This window comes from Pteropus medius, unplaced genomic scaffold (genome assembly GCF_902729225.1).
Source record: "Pteropus medius unplaced genomic scaffold, Ma_sr-lr_union100, whole genome shotgun sequence".
Lineage (NCBI taxonomy): Eukaryota > Metazoa > Chordata > Mammalia > Chiroptera > Pteropodidae > Pteropus > Pteropus medius.
Window position 1 is genome coordinate 3,548,196 of NW_024354499.1, and position 20,082 is coordinate 3,568,277.

The window sequence follows — 20,082 nt, forward strand, 5'->3', positions numbered from 1 at the left end:
AGAGAGAGAGAACTGGGAGGCGGGGGGGGGGGGGGAGGAGTAGGCTGGCTCTGGGGAGGGAGTAATAAACTTCAGAAGACGTAGGGCGTTCTTCAATACCCCAGGGCAGCACCAGCCTTCCTCTGCGGGCTGGGAGTGGGGCTTGACTAGGGGGTGGAGGAGTGGGGCTCCCGCGCCCCCGCGCCCCAGCCCAGCCCGCGCGCGTATTGCCGAAGCGCGCCGCCGCGAATTGGAGCTCCGCAACTCGGGCCCAATCAGCAGAAAGGGGTGGAGCAGCTGGTGGGGGCGGGGCCGGAGGAGTCAGAGAAGTCGGGCGGGGGGCGCAAGGGGAGGGGAGCAGCGGGCTTGGCCAGCCCTGGCTGGCCAGGCGTTTGCGAAAGCGGCGGTGGCGGCCGGCATGGGCGATGGGGGCACTGAGCGCGACCGTGGCCCCACACGCCGGGAGTCGCGCGACGGTCGCGGCGCGGACCGCGGCGGAGCCGAGGACTCGAACGCCGATGCCGGCGGCCGCAGCCCAGGGGAGATTGCCGGGACCTCAGCCGCCAGCCCCGCGGGCTCCAGGGAGAGCGGTGCCGACAGCGACGGGCAGCCCGGGCTTGGCGAGTCAGACCATTGCCGCCGCATCCTGGTGCGAGGTAAGAGGACGACAGCTCGTGGCTCTGGACCACTGGACCCGCACCCTACTCCTACTGGGGTCTCCGACCTTCCTGCAGCCTCCACTTCCCTATTCAGTCAGTCATCATTCAGTCCATTCATTCAGTAAATATTGAGTGTCTATTGTGTGCTGGACATTGATCTGAGTGCAGGGGACAAAGCGGCGAATGGGACCGAAGAGATCCCCGTTTCACCGCCTTACAATTCTCAGCGTCTCGGGCCAGCCCCTCACCCTAGGCTCATCTGGCCGGTTGCTGTAGCAGCGGCAGGGGTGGGAGCTAGGGATGCAAAGTCAGGTCCCCGCCCCGCGTCCCTCGCGGCAGGTGCGGAGTAAAGCGTCACGAGCGCTCCGCGGGGTCAGGACGAGGAGGGACCAGAGTCCGGAACCGCGGTCTGGTGAGGAAGGCCCGGGCTCCGCTCAGCGGCGGGGGCGCGTCCTCGCCTCCTGCCCAGCCTTGTTTTCCCTTCCCAGCGACGCAGACAGCACCGGTTGCTCTCGAGAGAGGGCACCGGGACGCGAGGGGGTGGCTCGCGGGGCGCTCGCCCGCCTTTGCTTCGCTCTCTCGGTACCCACTTCCTCGCGGCGCCTGGGCCCAGCCAGCTCTTGGTGCGGCCTTCTCCCGGCCTGGCTTTTCGCGTCTCTCCCTTTCTCCCTCGCCCTTTGCCCTCCTTTCTTCTTTCCTGGCCGTTTCTCTCCGCCGAGCTCGCCTTTCAGCACTCTCTTCCTGCAAGCTCCTGTAGACTGCGCCCGAGTACCCAACTGTCCCTGGCCTTCTCCCCGCGAGAATAAGGCTATTCGGCCCCGCCATGCCAACCTCAAGCGAAGCTCTAGGCTCCGCTTTCGCCGGATCCGGGCTTCGCCCAGCGAGATGGGAGGAGAAAGGAGATTCCGGCGTCTTGCTCTCAGCTCGCTTCTAGGCCGCGGCCAGAGCCTGAGGTCTGTTTCTCCGAGCATCCTAGAGCCCGAGACCGGGAGACCCAGCGCCCAGAAGAGGCCACTCGCGGGTAACGGTTTGCCTGGCCTCCTCTAACTCCTTCACCCGCCTTCCTCCCGCTACCTTTTCCAGCCTCTTCTATCTTAAGCGCCCGTTCTGCCAGCTGCGGGGCCCAGGCGTTTCCTGGGCCACCGCCTGGGGAAGGGGAACCAGCCTGATGCCGGCTAGAGGTCGCTCCAGCGCCGGGATCCCGAGTTTGTCTGATCTGACCTGGGGGCTACGCACACACATACTGGGACACCTTGGCAGGGTGACGCACAGCCTCCCCACAGCTGCTGAGTTTGAGCGGCTCTGGGTATGGGGACAGGGTTAGGGTAGAGCTTGGAGGTAGCCTAGTGTGAGAGTTGACTGATGACTGTCTTGGACACAGACTCAGGGATCTGGGTCTTGGGAAACACTCCTGGTAACAGGTGTAGTCACCTAGAGATGGGTGCCCAGTGCTGTTATGGAGGACAGGCCTGAGTTACAGGACAGGGCATGGGGGCGATCCCCACCCAGCAGGGATTTCAGCAGGTGTGTGGACCTGTTTGGCACCTGGAATTAAATTAGATCCCATTCTATAGACTGTGGGGTGTTCTGGGTGCAAGGCATTAGCAGCCAGCTTGGAGTTCCATTAAGGAAATCTGCAGGGCTTCCAGAAATGGAGAAATCAGTCCCCTAAGCCCATATTACCATGCTAAGACCCTGAGTCCTTGCCTGTGACACTCATCGCCTCACACACCATCAATGGGTGCGCATTTCCTTGCGCCTGGACAATTGCAAGTTCTATGCCCATCTATCATCCCTCCCATTCTATGAACTCTACATGTAGAACAAAATAATTTTATGTATAGATATCAGTTAAATAACTCCCAGGTGTTGACTCATCAAAGGTAGGAGTCAAAAGCGACCCTCCACTCTGTGGATTTCAGGCCACCCATGCTAGGAGCAATCCACAGAAAGGTAGAGTGGACTTGTGTGCATTGTCAGGGGGTGTACTTTTATAAATGCATGTATGCACATACAGCAATGCTGTAATATTTGTACAATATAATGGAAATACAGCACAGAGGGCATATTTATGCAGCTAAAAGAAATAAAAGGGCCCTCATAAATCCCTCTGCCCTTTCCCATTTAATGATAAGGTTATTATAGCCTGAGAAACTCAGGACGGCATTTACCACAAATTCCTCCTAGCCAGGGTCACCTGCGTCACTCCCGGCCCCACTGGGGCCCAGGGCAGAAGCTCTGACAGATGAAAGACCCAGCACTGATGAAGAGAAATTAGCTGGGCCTTAGCCCCAGGATGAATGTCCCTCCAGTACGCTCTAAGCAGAGGGTACATTTTGCCCTTGACCCCTGAACATGCATCTTCCCTAAGTATCTTTAGATAAAATCATAAAAAGGTGGAAGGAAGGCATTTGCCATTGCAGCCGTAGGGTTGCTGGTGGGTGTGGATTCTGGGAAAGAGCTGCACTCTCTCTGGGTCTTTGCCCTTCTTTCTGCCCCTTTTCCACTCTGAACTTGCTCCTCTGAGGGCCCCACCCCAAGGCAGCAGATCTGTGTTGAGGGAGACGCATGGCACAGGGGAATAAAAGAAAAGCTTGGGCACTAGAATTAAGTCAAGTTGCTTTGGAATACCAATCTTACAGCCATTTGAACTTGAACCAATTATTTTTCCTCTCTGTGCCTCAATTTTCTCATCTGTACAGAGAAACCCATTGTCCTTTACCTTAAAGGGCTGTGCTAAGGGCCAGAGGTGATGTCTACAAAACTGCAAACACCCAGCAGAATCTTCGTAAATATTCCATTGAATGAAAAAAGGGGAGCTCTAAGGTGACCCACAAACCAGGGCCTCCTTCCTCAGAGGTCTCCCCCAACATCCCACCCTGTAGAGAGCAGGTCTCCTTTGGGTCCTGAGCCCAAGAGGGTTGGAAGGTGAGCAGTCAAGGGGTCAGAACAGGCTAATGAGAGGAGGATCCAAGACACCTTGCATACCACACCTGCGACTCCTCCAGTCCCCTTCAGGAATTCTCATTCAACCAATCACTCAAGTTTCCAGCTTCTTCCAAATGCAGGTCAGGGAGCCCGGGAGGCCGACATTGCTGCATCCCCCTCCTCCCCCGCCTCAAAATGGAGGCTATTTCAAGCCACACAGGGCACAAACAATGCTACAGGGACAACAGGGACCCCGCACACCCCACGCAGACACAGCTAGGCTTCTGCCGAGGCCATACAGCCGCGCAGGCCGCTCCACACCTCTGCATGCACGGTCACTGGCCGGTGAGGGATAGAGACCGGGGATCCTTTTGTTTTATGTTTGTTAAGGGAGTGCCAACCACGGACAGAAGGCAGCGGAAGGAACAGGCCGCCTCCCTGCTGGGGCTCTAACGGCACCGGGCCGGCGCCGTGCAATGGCCTTTTCGGTGGAGCCGGGATCCCGGCAATCACGAGAGGTGGGACAACTCTCATCCAAAACTCTCTGTAACCTCCCAATCTACGATCGCACCCGCACACTCAGATACGCCGACATGATTCCCAGATCCACAGGGACGCAAATTCAACAACCTGTCTGGATAAAGCCTGGAATAGCCGTCTGCCAGCGTCACCCAAACGACGCGTGGTGCCGGCCCCTGCTCACGCGACGCGGTCCCTTGGGCCTGCAGGTCTCAAAATTCCATTCGGGCCGCACCCTCTGCCCCCAGACTCTGCTGCCATCTTGGCTCGGATTCAGCAGGACTCAGAGGTTGCCCCCTGAGAGATCCGCCTGGGCTTGAGACCTGCAGCGCTGGGCGCCTGGCTCTGCATCCCTCCGACTGCGAGCAGGAGGGCAAGAAAATTGCTGGATCTTTTGACTGAGTGAATGGCTGCCCGCTCTCCCTCCTCCCAGCACCACTCACTACCCATTAGCCGAACTGCTTTCACCTGGAACCTTAAAGATGTGCTCCGTGGCTGGGGAAGTGGAAGGTCGCGTGAAGGCCAGGGCCTCTGGCTGCGGCTGGATAATTCTTGCTGTGGATGTGAGTAGGGAAAGGAGGGCATTGAATTTAGTGGGTCCGCCCTCCCTGAGAATCTGTGCTCCAGAAGCACGCAGGTCCAAACATTTACAGACAGCAGAATGGCGGGGCCCCAGCAGGGCCCTGGATGCCACAGATGCGACTGAAGACTCCTGGCAAGGGGCCACGGCTTAGGGGGCTTGAGCTGGGAGTGGCCTGCGGGAACAGACTCCCCCTCCAGCAGCCAAGTCTGGACTGGACTAAGCATCGCCCTGCGTCTGCTAGCTTTCTACTTGGATTTATAGCGGCCACTGGACCTAGGGAAACTCGGCCCAGACCTCGCAGGCCTCACGCCGCAGGTCACAGCAGCTCACAAGGCAAACTCGGTGGGCATTTTGGCAACAGAGAAGGTGGGCACGGTGTTGTATAGGAATGAGCGAGCACTGAACCTGGCGCTTCGGCCCTGGGCGGTCCACAGCCTCAATATCTGAGTTTGTTAGTAGATGCGTTAACCCAGGACCAGCGTCCCAGGCAGTGGCTGAAAAGTTTAAATTGTTCATTCGGGGGACTGCACTTTGGGATTTTTTTTAAATTTAGTTTTGGGGTTCGCGGGGGTATTGGGTTTCTTTTTTATTTTCCTGGGATTGTTTTATTTTGTGTTTGTTATGTTTTTCCTTTTGCTTTGTTTGCTTTCGACAGAAGGACGCCCATTCTCCTTGCAGGTCTATGCTAGGTTCTATAGTTTTGGTCTTTATTTTTCTCTTTATATACATCCCCCCACACACACACACACACACGCGCGCGCGCACACACAGAAGCAGAGCGGTAACGAAATGGGTAGCCTTGTTGATGTGTCTGTGTGAACTGTATTCATTTTCAGGGAACTGTGCCGGGCATTAGCGGCTCCTCGTGTTCTCATGCTAGTTCTGCCGCCCTGGGTGGTCGCTTGGCCTTGGGTGCCTGTAGACTCACTGCCGCATCCCGAACACACAGATACCTTCAGGGTGGGAACTTCCAGGTGTGACCCACAGGTGACCCAGCCGGGCAGGGAAGCCGAATCTTTCGAAGGCTGAGACAATGAGTACTAGGGACTGGAAGGGACGACTGTGGCGTGTGTCCCCAGGCCTAAGCTGGCACCAGACAAATTCGAGTCTTCACGCAGGAGGCACCACCTATAGAGAGAGAGGGCATCTAAGGGTCTTAGTGGCTCTACGTAATTTCCTCTATTATCCTTACTAGACTCTGGAGCCAAGAAGCCCCAAGCTCCGGCTCTGCTAGCTAAGTTTCTTTGATTTGTATTTTTAAATGAGTGGGGAAGGGGCGTACGAAGCAAATGAATTTTGCTTTCTATTTTTTGTTCGCTTAATATAAAATAAAGATTGCCCTGATTCTCCTTGGAAAGCCGGAAGCGGGCTTCCCGGCAGTGTATCTGGCGAGTTCGTACCCGTTTGAGAAACTGATAGAGAACACCGAGGCGAGCGGGCCTGCCCAGGAATCCCCAAGATCTGGGGTGGTCTAGTCGCCTGATTCGCTCCCCCTCATCCAGGAGGGAAGTTGGACGGTCTCAGCTGCGGGTACTAGAGTGGCTTCCGACACTGCGTAAAGAGGTAGCGCCAGGATCAGATCTGGCTTTACAGAACCCAGTACTGGGAGGACCCGGAACAGCCCGGGCTGCGAGCGCAGCAGGGGGAGGGGGAGGGTGCCCCGCTGTAAGGCCCTTGCTGGGGCCCGTAAAGACCCCTCCAACCATCTCACTCGCGTTCTCCCCTGGCCTTGCCCTTCGCTTGCTCGTTCATTCATTTCACAAACGTTAATGAGTACCTACTATGCGCCAGACTGACCCGGATGGCGATGTTGGCGCTCGGCCTATCTACCGAGACACTGGGACGTGCGCGGTTTCTGACCAGGCCCAACTGCCAGGCCGGGTGACCCGGGAGCAGCGTCCGCGCAGAGTTCAAGGGAGCTGGGAGCCTTTGATGCCGCGCACGGGGACCAAGTAGAAGGTGGTCACCGCTCCCGCGAAATCCACGCGGTCTCCCAAATGTGTTCCTAGCACACAGTAGGCACTCAGTAAAGATTTGTCGAATGAATGAAAGGAGACGATGCTCTCAATATCGCGTATGTCACTAAGTAGGAGGTTGCAATGCCCTTCCCCAGGAGAAACTGTTCTGTTCTAAGATGACTTCCTTATTATTATTATTTTTTTTTTGACGGTACAGCGTCTTTCCTTATATGAAATGGTGATGATGCCGGAACACAGAATAATTGTTACAAATACAAAGTTGACAACGCCATATTTTTAAAATTTTCTGCAATCCTCAACTTTGGGAACACTGAAATTCAACACCTGAAAAACCTCAAATATGATTCTTTTACTGATAACTGGATCCCCAGGCCGGGGGAGGCCGCCCAGACGCCCGCAGGACTGGAGCAGGAGGTGGTGGGAAGCGCTGGGCCACAACGTCGATAGTGAGCCTCCTGGCTCTCTGCCTCTGCTTAGAGTGAGGTTCCACCCACAAAGTCAGCCAGTGGGGCGAGATAAATAACCAATAATTCCGCGTCCCTCCTCCCTGCTCAATTCGTAGGCCTACAGTTCTTCGCTGGAACTTGAAGTAACCGGGTAACTAAAGTCAAGGTTTGTACTTGGATGAGAGACCACCTAGATATACCAGATGCTGTAGGCATTTAAAAACAAAATTTAAAAATAAATAAATAAATAAAGCCAGGGCTTGCTCTGAATTTTACTACTTTCTCCCGACACCTCATCCAGGCGTGGAGCTGCCGGAGCCAGGGTGGGGCGCGTGGAGGACACTCCTCCAGGCTTCTCTTATAGAGAGAGGATTTAAAAATAAAAAGTGAAATCGAAGCTGTAGAAGGTTCCTAGAAATAGCCCCCAGTCCTAGTTTCAGGTGTGTTCTTCCAGGAGATTTTCTCATTTTCATATACAACCAGTACCTAAAGCGGCATCATTTTACATAATGTTTTGAAATTTACCACACACACACACACACACACACACACACACGGCCACGCACTAAGAGATGACCCCAGAGTCATCTTTTCAGGTGCAAGCATTTCACACTGTTCCATGACTGCGAAAGCCAAATCCTCCTCACCTCTGGAAGGATGTCCTGGATGTTTTTCCCAAATGTAAACACTGAAATGAACTCGAAAGGCGCAGGTCTTTATGCACTTTTTTGAGTATTTCCAAGGGATAAATTCCGAGCAGTGGAATAGCTGCTTCAAAAGGTTACACACGCTAAAATGTTTTTTAAAATTTAAAAACGTATTTCCTTTTATTTTAAATAATAATGAATTCATGTGATTCGAACATCAAGAAGTTGTCATTTCAAGAACACAGTGAAAAATCTGTCCCAATCCTGATTCCCGTTCTCAGGTTCCCATCCCGCTCAAAGGCAGCTTCCTGCCCCCCCCCCCCCATTTCTAATATGTTCCTTCCAAATAATTGTTATGCTTATGCAAGTCAGTGCAGCTATATTCTTTTTTCTTGCTTTTATTTTTCACTCATATAATAGCATCTCTGTTTTTCTGCACCTTGCTATATTCGCTTATCAGTATATCTTGAGATGTAAATAATTTCTTGCTTGTTTTTTACAGATGCTTGGTATTCTATTTGTATGAACTGGATGGACAGTAATGTATATTTAGAACCTGTGCCCTATTGGTAGACATGTGGCTTTTTTTCTTATCTGTTGCTATTATATACAGTGTTGCAATAAATAAACTTGTTGCTTCGTCATTTCCACATGTATGGGTATATCTGTCAGAGAAGTTCCTAAAAGTAGGTTACTGGGCCACAGAGTATCTGTTTGTAATTTGAAAGATAATGCCAAATTGCCCTCCACAAGATAGTACCCCTCCCCACCAGCAATGCCTGAAAATGCTTGTATCTCCAAATCTGGCCATCACAGTTTACATTTTATATCTCAATAGCTATTGTCATATTGTTCTTCAGGAAAAAATATTTAGCAATTTCTAGCAATTTATACTCCCACCTTTGCCCTCTCCCCACATTGGACTCTAATATATATAAAAATTATATAAGTATAATTTTTTTTTACCTTTGCCAATTTTACAGGCAATAAGTAGTACCTCGCTGGCATTTTAATTTTAATATTTTGATCATTAATTAAGTTTCTTTATTTTCTTTCCATGTTTATTGGCCAGTTGTATTTCTTCTGCTGTTATCTATTAATTCATTTTCTTTGATTAGTTTTAATTTTTAAATATCCCTTTCCTTATCGATTTGTAGCAATTCCGTATTATGGATAGTGCTCATTGCTTCAATATGTGTTGCAGTTTTGGGGGGTTTATGATTTGTATTTAAACATTGTTTCCGATGTCTTTTGTTTTCTGAAGTATAAAATAACTTTCTAATTACAATCCATGCCGTTTAGCTATATCATGCAAAAGTTCAAAGTTCTTTTTTCTTTCATGCAATACGCTTCCACTTCCAAGATGTAACCTCCCCAACTTTCCCTAGTAACTGAAAAACATAAATATGTAAGTTATATATTACAAAAGTAGGAATTTTTTTTTGCAAACTGCTTTTTTTTCATTTAATAAACATTTGTGGAAATCTTTCTATGTAGAAATGCCTCGTTCTTTTTTAACACCTGCATAGTATTCCATTATGCAGATATAATATAATTTATTTAATCAGTTCCATATTGATGAATATTTAGGTTGGTTCTACTCTTTCACTATTACAAATAGGGCTTCAGTGAACATCTTTGTATCCCAATTTGAACAGATGGTTGTTTAAAGTTTCATTTATGAGACAATGTGAAAAATATGAAAATGGGGGATATTTTATTACATTAAGGAATTATTAATTTTGGGGGTTGTGATAATAGTGTTTTTTAAAGGAGACTTTTTTTAGAGAGAGATACATATAGAAATTTTTTGGATGAAATTATATATCTGGAATTTTCTTAAACTTACATGGTTATGGAAATAATAGTATTGTTCCTGAGTTTATAATTGTTGAAGTCAGAAGACAGGTATATCAAGGCTCATTATACTATTCTCTCTAATTTTATATATGTTTAAAATTTTTCATACTAAAATGTTTTAAATAATAAACATCATTTCACATATATCTTGGATGGGTATAATTACAAGATAAATATCTAGAACTGAACATTCAAAATCTAAGTATATACACTTAAAATCGTGATAGATATTTCCAAGTGCCAAAAATATACTAATTTATACTCCCAGCAATTGTGTATACATGTGCCATTTCTCTACATCCTCCCAATCTGTGATATACTCAATCTTTTAGAGTAAAATCTTTTCAAGTGGAAAAATATTTTATTTTTGTTAGCATTTTTAATTACTAGTGAGGTTAAGCAGATTTTTATATAGTTGTTACTCATTTGTATTTCCTCTTCTATGAATTTTTTATTTATGTGCTTAGCCATTTCTGTATTGGTTTGCTCATTGTTTTCTTATAGTCGTAAACACTATTTATGTACTAAGGAAATGATCCCTTTTTTTGTGACATGTGTTGCAAATCTTTTTCTTTTTTAAACTTTGCTATGCATTTTTTTCTGAACTCAAATTTAAACTGCAATCACATCTAATGGTCATTTCTTCTTAAGCTTCTACATTTTAGTTCTCAATTAGAAAGTTCTCCAAGCAAAGATAAAAATATTATATATATCTTATAATTTTTGTTACAAAATCTTTTTGTTAGTCTTTCAAACAAACCAAATAATAACTTTATCCCAATCTGTCATTTGTCTCTTAATTGTCTCTCATCCTACAGATTTTTATTTCTAGGTACTCACATCTGTCATTTGCTTTTCTTTTTAAAAAATTATTTTAAGGTATTTTTCAATTTTTAGACCTTTATATTTTGCATTAAAAATTGAATCCATCTTGCATTTATTTTTGTATTTAATGTGAGATAAATTACTTTATTCCAAATAATGAGCTAATTGTCCAAAAACCACATCTTTAATAATTCTTTCCTCCAACTAATTTGAAATATCATCTTTATAACATACCACATCTTCATTTGTGCATGAATTTGGTTCGTAACTCTTATGCCAGCATACCATTTTAGTTATTATAGATTTGTAATATATTTTGCTGTGTGATAATACAAGTATTTTCTCCTCATTCTTTTACTTTTTTCTTAACTATACTTTCATTTTCAATTTTCCCAATAAACTTGAGAATGATTTTTTCATAAGGAATTTTTGTAGTAATCACATTATATTTGCAGATTAAGGCAGGGAGGACCTTGTAACGTTTAAAAATCAGCACATTAACATCTTGTCATGCAAAGGAATCTCCTGGGTGGTAAGGGTTCTGAAGTCAGGTAGGACTTTGAGGGGGTCTCTTGGGAGAGGTACCAGAAGTAGGTAATATTTGTTCCCAGGTCAGAAACAGTAGCTAACTATTATCAGACAGGGGTCACCACCTCTACCAAAGCAAAAGCTCCTTGGACAGAATCACCCTCCTCTGTAACTCTAGGGCTCACCCCTCTTTGAGGAGACCTGAAGGGCTGCAAAATTCAGGATTCATTCCATTTAGACTCTTGCATTTCACCCTAACAAGCACCTACGTGCAAAGAGACCCTGGAATTAAAACTATCCCTACTTCCTTGTGCTACCCCCAAACTCCACTTAGAAAAGGAATGACTCCAGGAAGGGGGCCGTGTCAGTAAGGATGGGCTAGATTTTGCTGCAGAGACAGCCCCAAATCTCAGAGATTTAACAAAACACAAGTGTACTTCTCACTCACATGAGAAGTGCATCGCAAGTGGGTAGGGCCTCATCTTTGTACTCAGAAACCCAGGTGATGCAGCTCCATCTTGGCTCCTGCTTTCAGGACCATCATAGTAGGGGTTAGAGGGTGTGGCACATTATGAACCAACTTTTAAAATGTTCACCGGAAAGTGACTGCATCCTTTCCTCTTGGCTAAAACAACTCATGTGGTCATGCCTAATTTCAAAGGGCAGAAAAATTAGTGCAATCCTACCATGAGCCTGAAAGGGGCTGGAAACACTGATGAACAGTATTCATGATTTATCTAGGAACTTGACTTTGATGAGTGGCCTTCTCTGATGGTCCTAGCTAAATTAGCAAACACACACACACACACACACACACACACACACACACACACTATGGCTATTGGGTTTTGGTTATTTGGAGAGGGTCAGTAATATCCTTATCTTGTTTTATTGTCCTCCCAGCATTTATTATTACTGTACATATTAGTTTTGTTTTGTTTTGTTTTTTTGTCTGTCTCTCTCCCCAATACAAGGTCTATGGGAACATGGATCTTGTTTATTTTGCTCATTTCTATATCTCCAGACTTTAGAATAGTATTTGGTACATAATAAGTGCTTATGAAATATAGGTTGACGTACGTACTTATGAAATATATATTGAAGTTTATGTTGAATATGTTGAATGCTTGCATATTTATAGTTGTTTTATTTACATAAATGGTGTAGTACTACAAATATTATTCTATAACTTTCACTTAATGTTATTTCGTGTAGATATTGCCTTATTCTTTTTAATTACATGGCATTTTATAATGTGAATTATCATCATATGTTCAGCCATTTCTCTTGTAGGCAACATTAATGATGCTTTCAAATTTTCAACATTTTGAACAATGCTTCAGCAAACATCCTTATATATATATACCTTGGAGCACATGAGCCTGTGCTTTTCTGAATAAGTACCTACTAAATTAAAATTGTCAGGGTAAAATTATGCACATCTTTAATCTTGACAAAATGCCAGCTTAAAAGGTCATGACAAGTTTTGGTTCTACTAGCAGCGAATGGGGGTGTGGATTCCCTACGGGGCATCAGTGCTTTATTAATCATCTTTTAATGTCTTTCCAATCTGTGGGAGATAAGTGATTTTCCACTGTTGCTTGAACTTGGATTATCCTGATTTCTGTGAAGCTGTGCTTATGTTTTCATATGTTTATTGGCCATTTGAAATCTTTTTCTGTGAATAGTCCAGATAAATTTCTTGAACATTTTTTCTGCTAGACTATTTCCCTTTTTAAAAAAAATCATTTATTTGTAATTGCATTTTATTCTGGATAGTATTTCTTTGCCTTTTTAAAAAATATTTTCTTCAATTCTTTTTTTTTTGTATTTTACCTTGGTTTTGGTGCTTTCGTCATACGGAAGTTTTAGCTTCAGTATAGTCAAATACATCCTTTGTTTTTCCTTTTAGGCTCTAGTTTTGTATCTTGCTTGGAAAGTTCCTCCCAAGCTTAGAATTATAAAAATACCCTCCTATATTTTCTTTTTTGTGCCTTATCATTTTATAATCTATGATTTGCTCTCTAATCCATTTGAAATTTATTATTTATGATGTTTTAACACATAAATAAATAATAATAATTATTATTATTATTTATGATGTGAGACAGGAATTTAACTTAATTTTATTCTAAACAGATAATTTATAGACATCAATCTACTTAACTCCATTTATTGAGTAGACTGACCTTTCCCCATTTAGAATGCTCCCTTGATCATAAACTCTATCGGTATATATACATGGGTCTAACTGTGTATTCTTGATTCCATTGTTTCCCAATATCCAGTCATTTAAATACTATCTTCATTTCTGTTATATTCATGTTCCATTTATTTACTTAATATTTTATCATAGTACATTTTAAAATTAAATACCTACTTTAGCCTCATCCTAAGCACACAAAATCATAGGTTTAAATTTTTTTTCTAGTAAACATTAAAATAAGTACTTAACTATTGACATGACAGATGCCATTTTAAATCATCTTACAAATCACAAGTGGAATACAGAGGTACTTTGGGGAAACACTATTGCATTCTTTCCACTGATGGATTTGTCCATTTCTGTGACAAAACATCGTTCTAGCTTTATGGCATGTTTTATTGTTGTTATTGTTAATGTCTTCTTTTGAAATAATTTCAGACTCTCAAAAAGGTAAAAATAGTATAGAGAGGTTCCAATAGAAAGGTTCTATGTATCCAGCACATAGCTTTTCCCAATGGTGACATCTTAAAAATCTATAATAAATTATCAAAATCAGGAAACTGACACTGGCATAATATAATTGTCTAGTCTCAGATTTTACCCATTTTTGCATGAACTCATAATTTTGTCTTTATGTATAGTTCTATGACATTTTATCACATTTGTAGATCCATATAACCACTACCACAATAAAGATACAGAACTGTTCTGTCACCATCAAGGAACTTCTTCATGCTAGCCCTTTATAGTCACACTTCCCTTACCTACCCCCTGGCAACCATGGATCTGTTCTCCACCTCTATACCTTTGTCATTTTAATAATGTTATATAAATGAATCATGCAGTACGTCTGGAACCTAGGGGACTGACAAGTTTTTTTTTTCACCTAGCATTATGTCCTGGAGATTCATCCAAATTGTCATATCTATCAATAGTCATTCATTTTGGTTGCTGAGTACTGTCCCATAGTCTAGTTATACCACAGTTTGTTTAACCATTCACCCACTGATGGACATCTGGATTTTATCCATTTGGGGACTATTAAAAGTAAAGCTGCTATGAAAATGTGCAGGTTTTGATGTGAGCCTAAGATTTTGTTTCTCTAGGATAAATGCCCAGGCGTGTGGTCACTGGGCTCAGTGGTAAGTATATGTTTAACTCTTTAAGAAACTGCCAGGCTGGTTTTCAGAATGACTGAACCATTTACATTCTCATCAGCAATGTCTGAGAGATACTCACTAGCATTTGGCACTCTCAGTGTTTTTCAGTTTAGCTATTCTAGTACATGTTTCTTGCAGTTTTAATTTGCCTTTCCCTAATGGCTAGCCATGTTGAACATCTTTTCATGTGCATATTTGCATGACATGTTTAGATATCTGGTGGGCAAGTCTGAGGCTGCCTTTCTTATATGCGACCTGCCTTCCCTGATGCTGAGGGGAAGAGCTGACCTTGACTTAACTCCCTGAGGTGGGAATGCTCCTATGAGCTCTTCTACGAAGACGAAAGGGCTGGTGATGGTGGTGTCTGGTTTGACCTCAGTGGTTAGGAGCACAAGCTCAGAGCTTCAGAAGGGCTCTGGCAGGCTCACCAGGAAGAGGATGTGAAGTTTCAGCACCATATATGATACCCATCACTCTTCCTCCAGTCCACAGTTCCCAAGACACTTTTAGTAAAATCGATGCCTTTGGAGATAGAGTCACTTGGGTGTTGTGAGAAAGTTCAGAGACTGGGCTCACAGTTAAGAATAGTGGGACCCAGGCAAAGGGGACCCAGTCACAACAGGGTCACAAATATTACCTCACCTTTTAGGAATGTAGAAAGAATTGGAAGTGGGGAGCTTGAGTTGTCCCAAAAGGCCTGTGGTTCTCGCCAACACTCCAAGAGCAGGACCCAACCCATTTGTTGTGCTCTGCCTAGTGCCCTCACAAGACCTGCCCAGTGCGGGGGGCGGGGGCGGGGGCACCTCTGAGCAGTGACTCTGTTCCTGCGCCCAGACTCACCCTCTCCCTGAGGGTTGACTGTGAACACAGGGCGGGACCTGTGAGCCAGGTGCTCGTGAAGAGCTAAAGCGCACCCTGGAGGAGTGAACTGGCCCTGACAGAAGCCAGGAGGAATCGGTCTCATAAATCCTACCCTGGGGGATTTGGAGGGAGGGGTGTCGGGTTCACCCTCTAGAGCAGATAGGATCTGCAGTCCTGTGGCTCACAAGGAGCCTGCTAACAGACAGCATATCCCAAAGCTGGACCTTCCTTCCCTATGTCTTCCAGGGCAATGATGAATCCAGAATGTTCCATTTTTACCCATAACCAAAGCCCTCTTCATTATATATCAATTGAATCATTAAGAATTACTAAAAGAGGGTATTCATAAAGTAAAATGAGGTGTGTCTAGAGCTTATTGAACATTGTCAGTGTGACCTCAGGTAAGTTAATTAAAATTTGTTTTTCCATTCCCCGTTCTGTAAAATGGGGATAATAATAGTTCCAACTTCATTGAGACATTGGGGAAGGTCTAAATGTTTTAAAACAGTGGCTGGCCCAGAGCATGCATCGCAGAGGTGTTAGCTGTTATTATGACTAAAACATAAGCAGCCACAGCCACTCACACTTCTGGGCACATTGCAAATTCCAGCTGGGCATACTCCCCAGAGAGGACTGGAATCCCTGCAGCTGTGGAGGGTGTCTTGATCAGGGCTCCCCATGCTTGATCAGGGCTGCCTCGAACTGGTAAGTTTTCCACTGACACTAATCTTCCTATGTTATGGTAAATTTCTGTTGGTTTATCTTTTTATTATCAACATCGTATGTTCAAAGTGGTTTGGTCAATCCTACAGGATACGATCATGCATTCTTCCATGCTCTAGTTTTTCACAGAAAATTTTCTAATAACTAGATTTCCAGCCATCAGTGTGTATAGTTCAAACATGGATTATCTTTGCCTCTGTAGTTAAAGCTGATGTATACACCCCCTCCCCCAAATCTGACTTTTGCTGAACATTTTGCTGCCGTTACTGAGTTATTTAGGTAGGACTATCTGGGCTGCAGGGTTTTCAACCTCTCTTAAATAGTCTCTAAAATATTGGAGACCCCATGCGTGCAGGGCCCAGGAGGGTGGCCCTGCTGTTAAGAACTAGGTACACGAGGAGTGGCATCAGTCTCCCTCTGGAAGGCACCCCAGCTTGATGTAGTATGTAGCGGCAACGGTTCTTGGGCTCCTCCCAGGGACCCCAGCTCCCCAGACTGTCCCCTACCTGACAACAGCTGGCCTCTTCATGGACCCTAGGAGGGTTTATGTACAGAATGCTCACCCATGCACACACACACGCACACCCATACACACAGAGAGGTTTGGACCTGGCTCCGGACATTTCCTCCAATAAGCCTTATCTGACTGATCATACCCAGTGCTAACCCATCTTTTCCTCTGCACTTTGTCTATCTCTTTCCATTTGTTTCTTACTCTGCTGAGAGAACAGAATCCTGGCGGGGTCAGAGTGCGTCATTTCTGCCCAAGCTATGATAGTAAATCTAACATTTGTACTAAGGCCCATTCACATAATATACCCATTAGATACAACATACTTCATTGAGTGATTAAGGAAGCTAGGCTCAGAGAGGGGAAGCAACTTGTCAGAGGTCACACAGCCGGGCCCGCTTTTGAAGAGCTCTCGGTAGATCACACTGCCTCTATTTAAGATGCTTATTGGTGGCCTAATACCCTAACTAGTGAACTAACTTAACTCCTTTCATGGCTCCTGCAGATGCCAAAGGGACCATCCGGGAAATTGTCCTGCCCAAGGGCCTGGACCTGGACCGACCCAAGAGGACCCGCACATCCTTCACAGCCGAGCAGCTATACCGCCTGGAGATGGAGTTCCAGCGCTGCCAGTACGTGGTGGGTCGTGAGCGCACCGAGCTGGCCCGCCAGCTGAACCTCTCTGAGACACAGGTAAGAGGGAACCAGGCCCCTCCACCTCTGCCCTGGCAGCCGGAAAACTCCTTGGGTGTGAGACCCAACTTTGAATGAGTTCATACATGCATTAGGGACAGGCTTAAAGTTACAGGTAAACCAGAGCAAATAAATACAGTGCCAACAAGAGAAAGTCAGTATATGCCAACGAGGACACCTTCAGGATACATCAGGCAGTTTGAGTGGAATATGGATAAAGGCCAGAGAAATGGGTGGGGGATACTCAAGGTTTAGGGAGTGGCTTAAAGGCATGTCAGCATGTGAGAGGAGCCTGAAGAAAGGGGATGGATTTGGGGGAGAGATGAGACATTACAAAATTGGATTGGGGACTTCTCATTTCCCCATTCTGGGCCTATTCCTACCCTCCGTCACCTTCTCTTCATGCCAACAAGAAACAGCTTCCTGTTGGAGGGGTCTGAACACCCTTTACCCAAGAAGGGCTTAGCATTTTAACAATAGTATGCTTAACCCAAAGGAAACACTTTTGTAAACCGAGTACCTACTCTGTGTGAATGGAGCTATGTAATAACAACAACAGCAATATCAGTACTCATTGTGCCAAGGCACTGTTCTAAGTGCTTTGCACATGTTAATTCTTTAACTCCTTCCAACAACCCTTTGATGTAGCTATCAGTATTATCTCATTTCACAAACGAGGAAAGGTTATCCCCAAGGTCATACAACTAATAAGTTCCAGAGCTAGGACAGGCAGTCTGGCATCTTTATGCTGTCTACAAACTGAGCAGCCATCCTGGAGCTTGATAAAGAATGACTCAGAGACCTTTTGTTTCGCTTCAGCTCTATTAGTTTAATCTTGTATATGAGGGAGATCAGTCAACAGACATATTGCAAACAGCCAGAACAAGATTTATAAAGGGAAGAGAGGAAGGAGAGGAGTAAGGAAGCAGATAGGCTGGAAGGGGGCACTTCTGGGGGAAGGCTGTGGGAGGATGGGTGAGGCTTCTCCCTGTGCTGCCTGCTGCTGTCCTTCCCCTGGCACCCCAGGTGCTGCAATTAAATCAGAATCCTACCACTTCCCTCATCAGAATTCTTCCAGCTCCTCAAGTTACACTAACAAACTGCTGTCCAGTGCACTGCTCAGGAGGGGTTGGTCAGACGTGCCTGGACGTCCTGGTACCCTCAGGGGTGAGCAGGCTCCTTCCAGGATAAACTCTGAGTGGGGCAGAGGGAGAGGTGAGAAGGGGCAAGAGGGGGTGGAGCGGGGAAGGCGGGAGGATGGGGCCTGCTGGGCATTGGCTGCTGTCATACAGGCACTGGTCATCTCCACCTGGACTTGTTTTCCTCCAGAGGCCGCTGTAGAGCCCCAAAGAACCCAGCAGATGGCCCTGAGCAGCTCTGCCCTCCCTCCAGCTGGGCTCAGCCTGGGGCTAGAACGCCAGGCTGTGCTCACGGAGGACACTGCAGGAGCTGGGCCAGGCCAGTGCTCCTGAGGGACATAAGAGAGACACTCTCAAACCCTGAAGTCTAGGCACAGAGTCACCCCCCAATACCTGCCTTTCCTCTTTGTCCTAACTGCTCTCGGCCTCCCCTAGTTTTGCCTCAAACTCTCCCCTGAAATTTTGCTCTACAAGGGCACTTCAGATGCCTAGACCAGTAGCTCCTTCTCAGTCCTCATCCTTCCCCTGCTCTCTCTGCCCCACAAACATCCTACATTACCTGCCTTTGAAGGTCAAGAACAAGCTCCTTCTCTTCCAGGAAGCCTTAACAAAGGCACCTTGACCTCCTCCCAAGAGATCTTTTCCACATGGCTTGCCCTGTAATGTGTGTGTGTGGTGTGGTATGGTGGATGCCAACCAGAATGCACTTCCCAAGGACAGGAATGTGCTCGAAGGCCACATCTCTTCAGGCCTCCTTGGGGAGCCCAGCACGGAGCTAGGCTCACAGTGAGCCCTCAAGGAATCTTAACCTTACAGATTATTGCTTATTGGCCTCCTTTCTCTTTCCCCAACCCTGGGGTTTTAGAGATAATATAAGGTATAGCTAACATTTATTGAGAGCTTCCTGTGCACCAGGTGCTGTTCTAAGTGCTTGACATGTTCTAACTCTTTTACTCCTCACCATAGCCTTGTGGGATAGGTGTGACGTTTTTCTTCTAATATCACTTTTGATGCTAAATGTGTGGTATTTTCCAACACCAACAGCGACCAATTCTCCAGCACCAACTGGGTGTCCAACAGTTAAATTCAGTTTAATTCTTACACTAACTCCTGGAGTTAGCACAGACCCTACAGATTAAGGGCTCTGTCTCACAGGACAGTCCCACATCAGATGCTAGTCACAAGTCCCAGGGGCCACAAGTCTCAGAAGCTGTACTTCTGACCAGCTATAAATTGGGAGTTCCCACATCCCCCTCCTTAGGTTTGATAATTCGCCAGAATGAATCACAGAACTCAGGAAAACACTTTACTCACATTTACACATTCACTATTAAGAATACAACTCAGAAATACCATGTGGAAAAGATACGTAGAGCAAAGTGAGGGGGCTGTTCGAGGAGCTCCCCTACCCCTTCCGGGTGTGCCACCCTCTCAGCGTTTCCATGATTTTGTGTCCACCAACCCAGAAGCGCTCTGGGTCTCATTGTTTAGGAGTTTTTATAACCCAATCTCTAGCCCTCCCCCATTCCCTGGAGGTCAGAGGTGGGGCTGAAAGTTCAACCCTCTAATCACATGTTTGGTCTTTCTGGAACCAGCCCCATCCTGAAACTATCTAGGGGACCACCCTGAGTCACCTCATTAGTATAAACTCAGGTGTTCTCAAAAAGGGCTTGTTATGAATAAAGAAAGACCCTCCTATCACTCAGGAAATTGTGAGGGTTTTAGGAGCTCTGTGCTAAGAACCAGTGACAAAGACCAAATATAGTTTTTATTACACCAGAATGAGTCTCTATATGTTATTTCTACCTTAAAGAGAAGGAAACAGAGGCACAAAGA

The 20,082-nt window shown here is 45.9% G+C and overlaps 1 protein-coding gene across 1 annotated transcript in view; it reads left to right on the plus strand.

Moving 5' to 3' along the window:
• The first annotated feature begins 307 nt into the window (after positions 1-307).
• VAX2 (ventral anterior homeobox 2) overlaps positions 308-20,082 on the plus strand; it is a 28,030-nt gene continuing 8,255 nt past the window's right edge. Inside the window, exons 1-2 of the mRNA XM_039852538.1 lie at positions 308-635; positions 16,920-17,107. Coding sequence (XP_039708472.1) covers positions 398-635; positions 16,920-17,107 — 426 coding nt within the window. The 5' untranslated portion in view covers positions 308-397. The remainder of the gene's footprint in view (positions 636-16,919; positions 17,108-20,082) is intronic.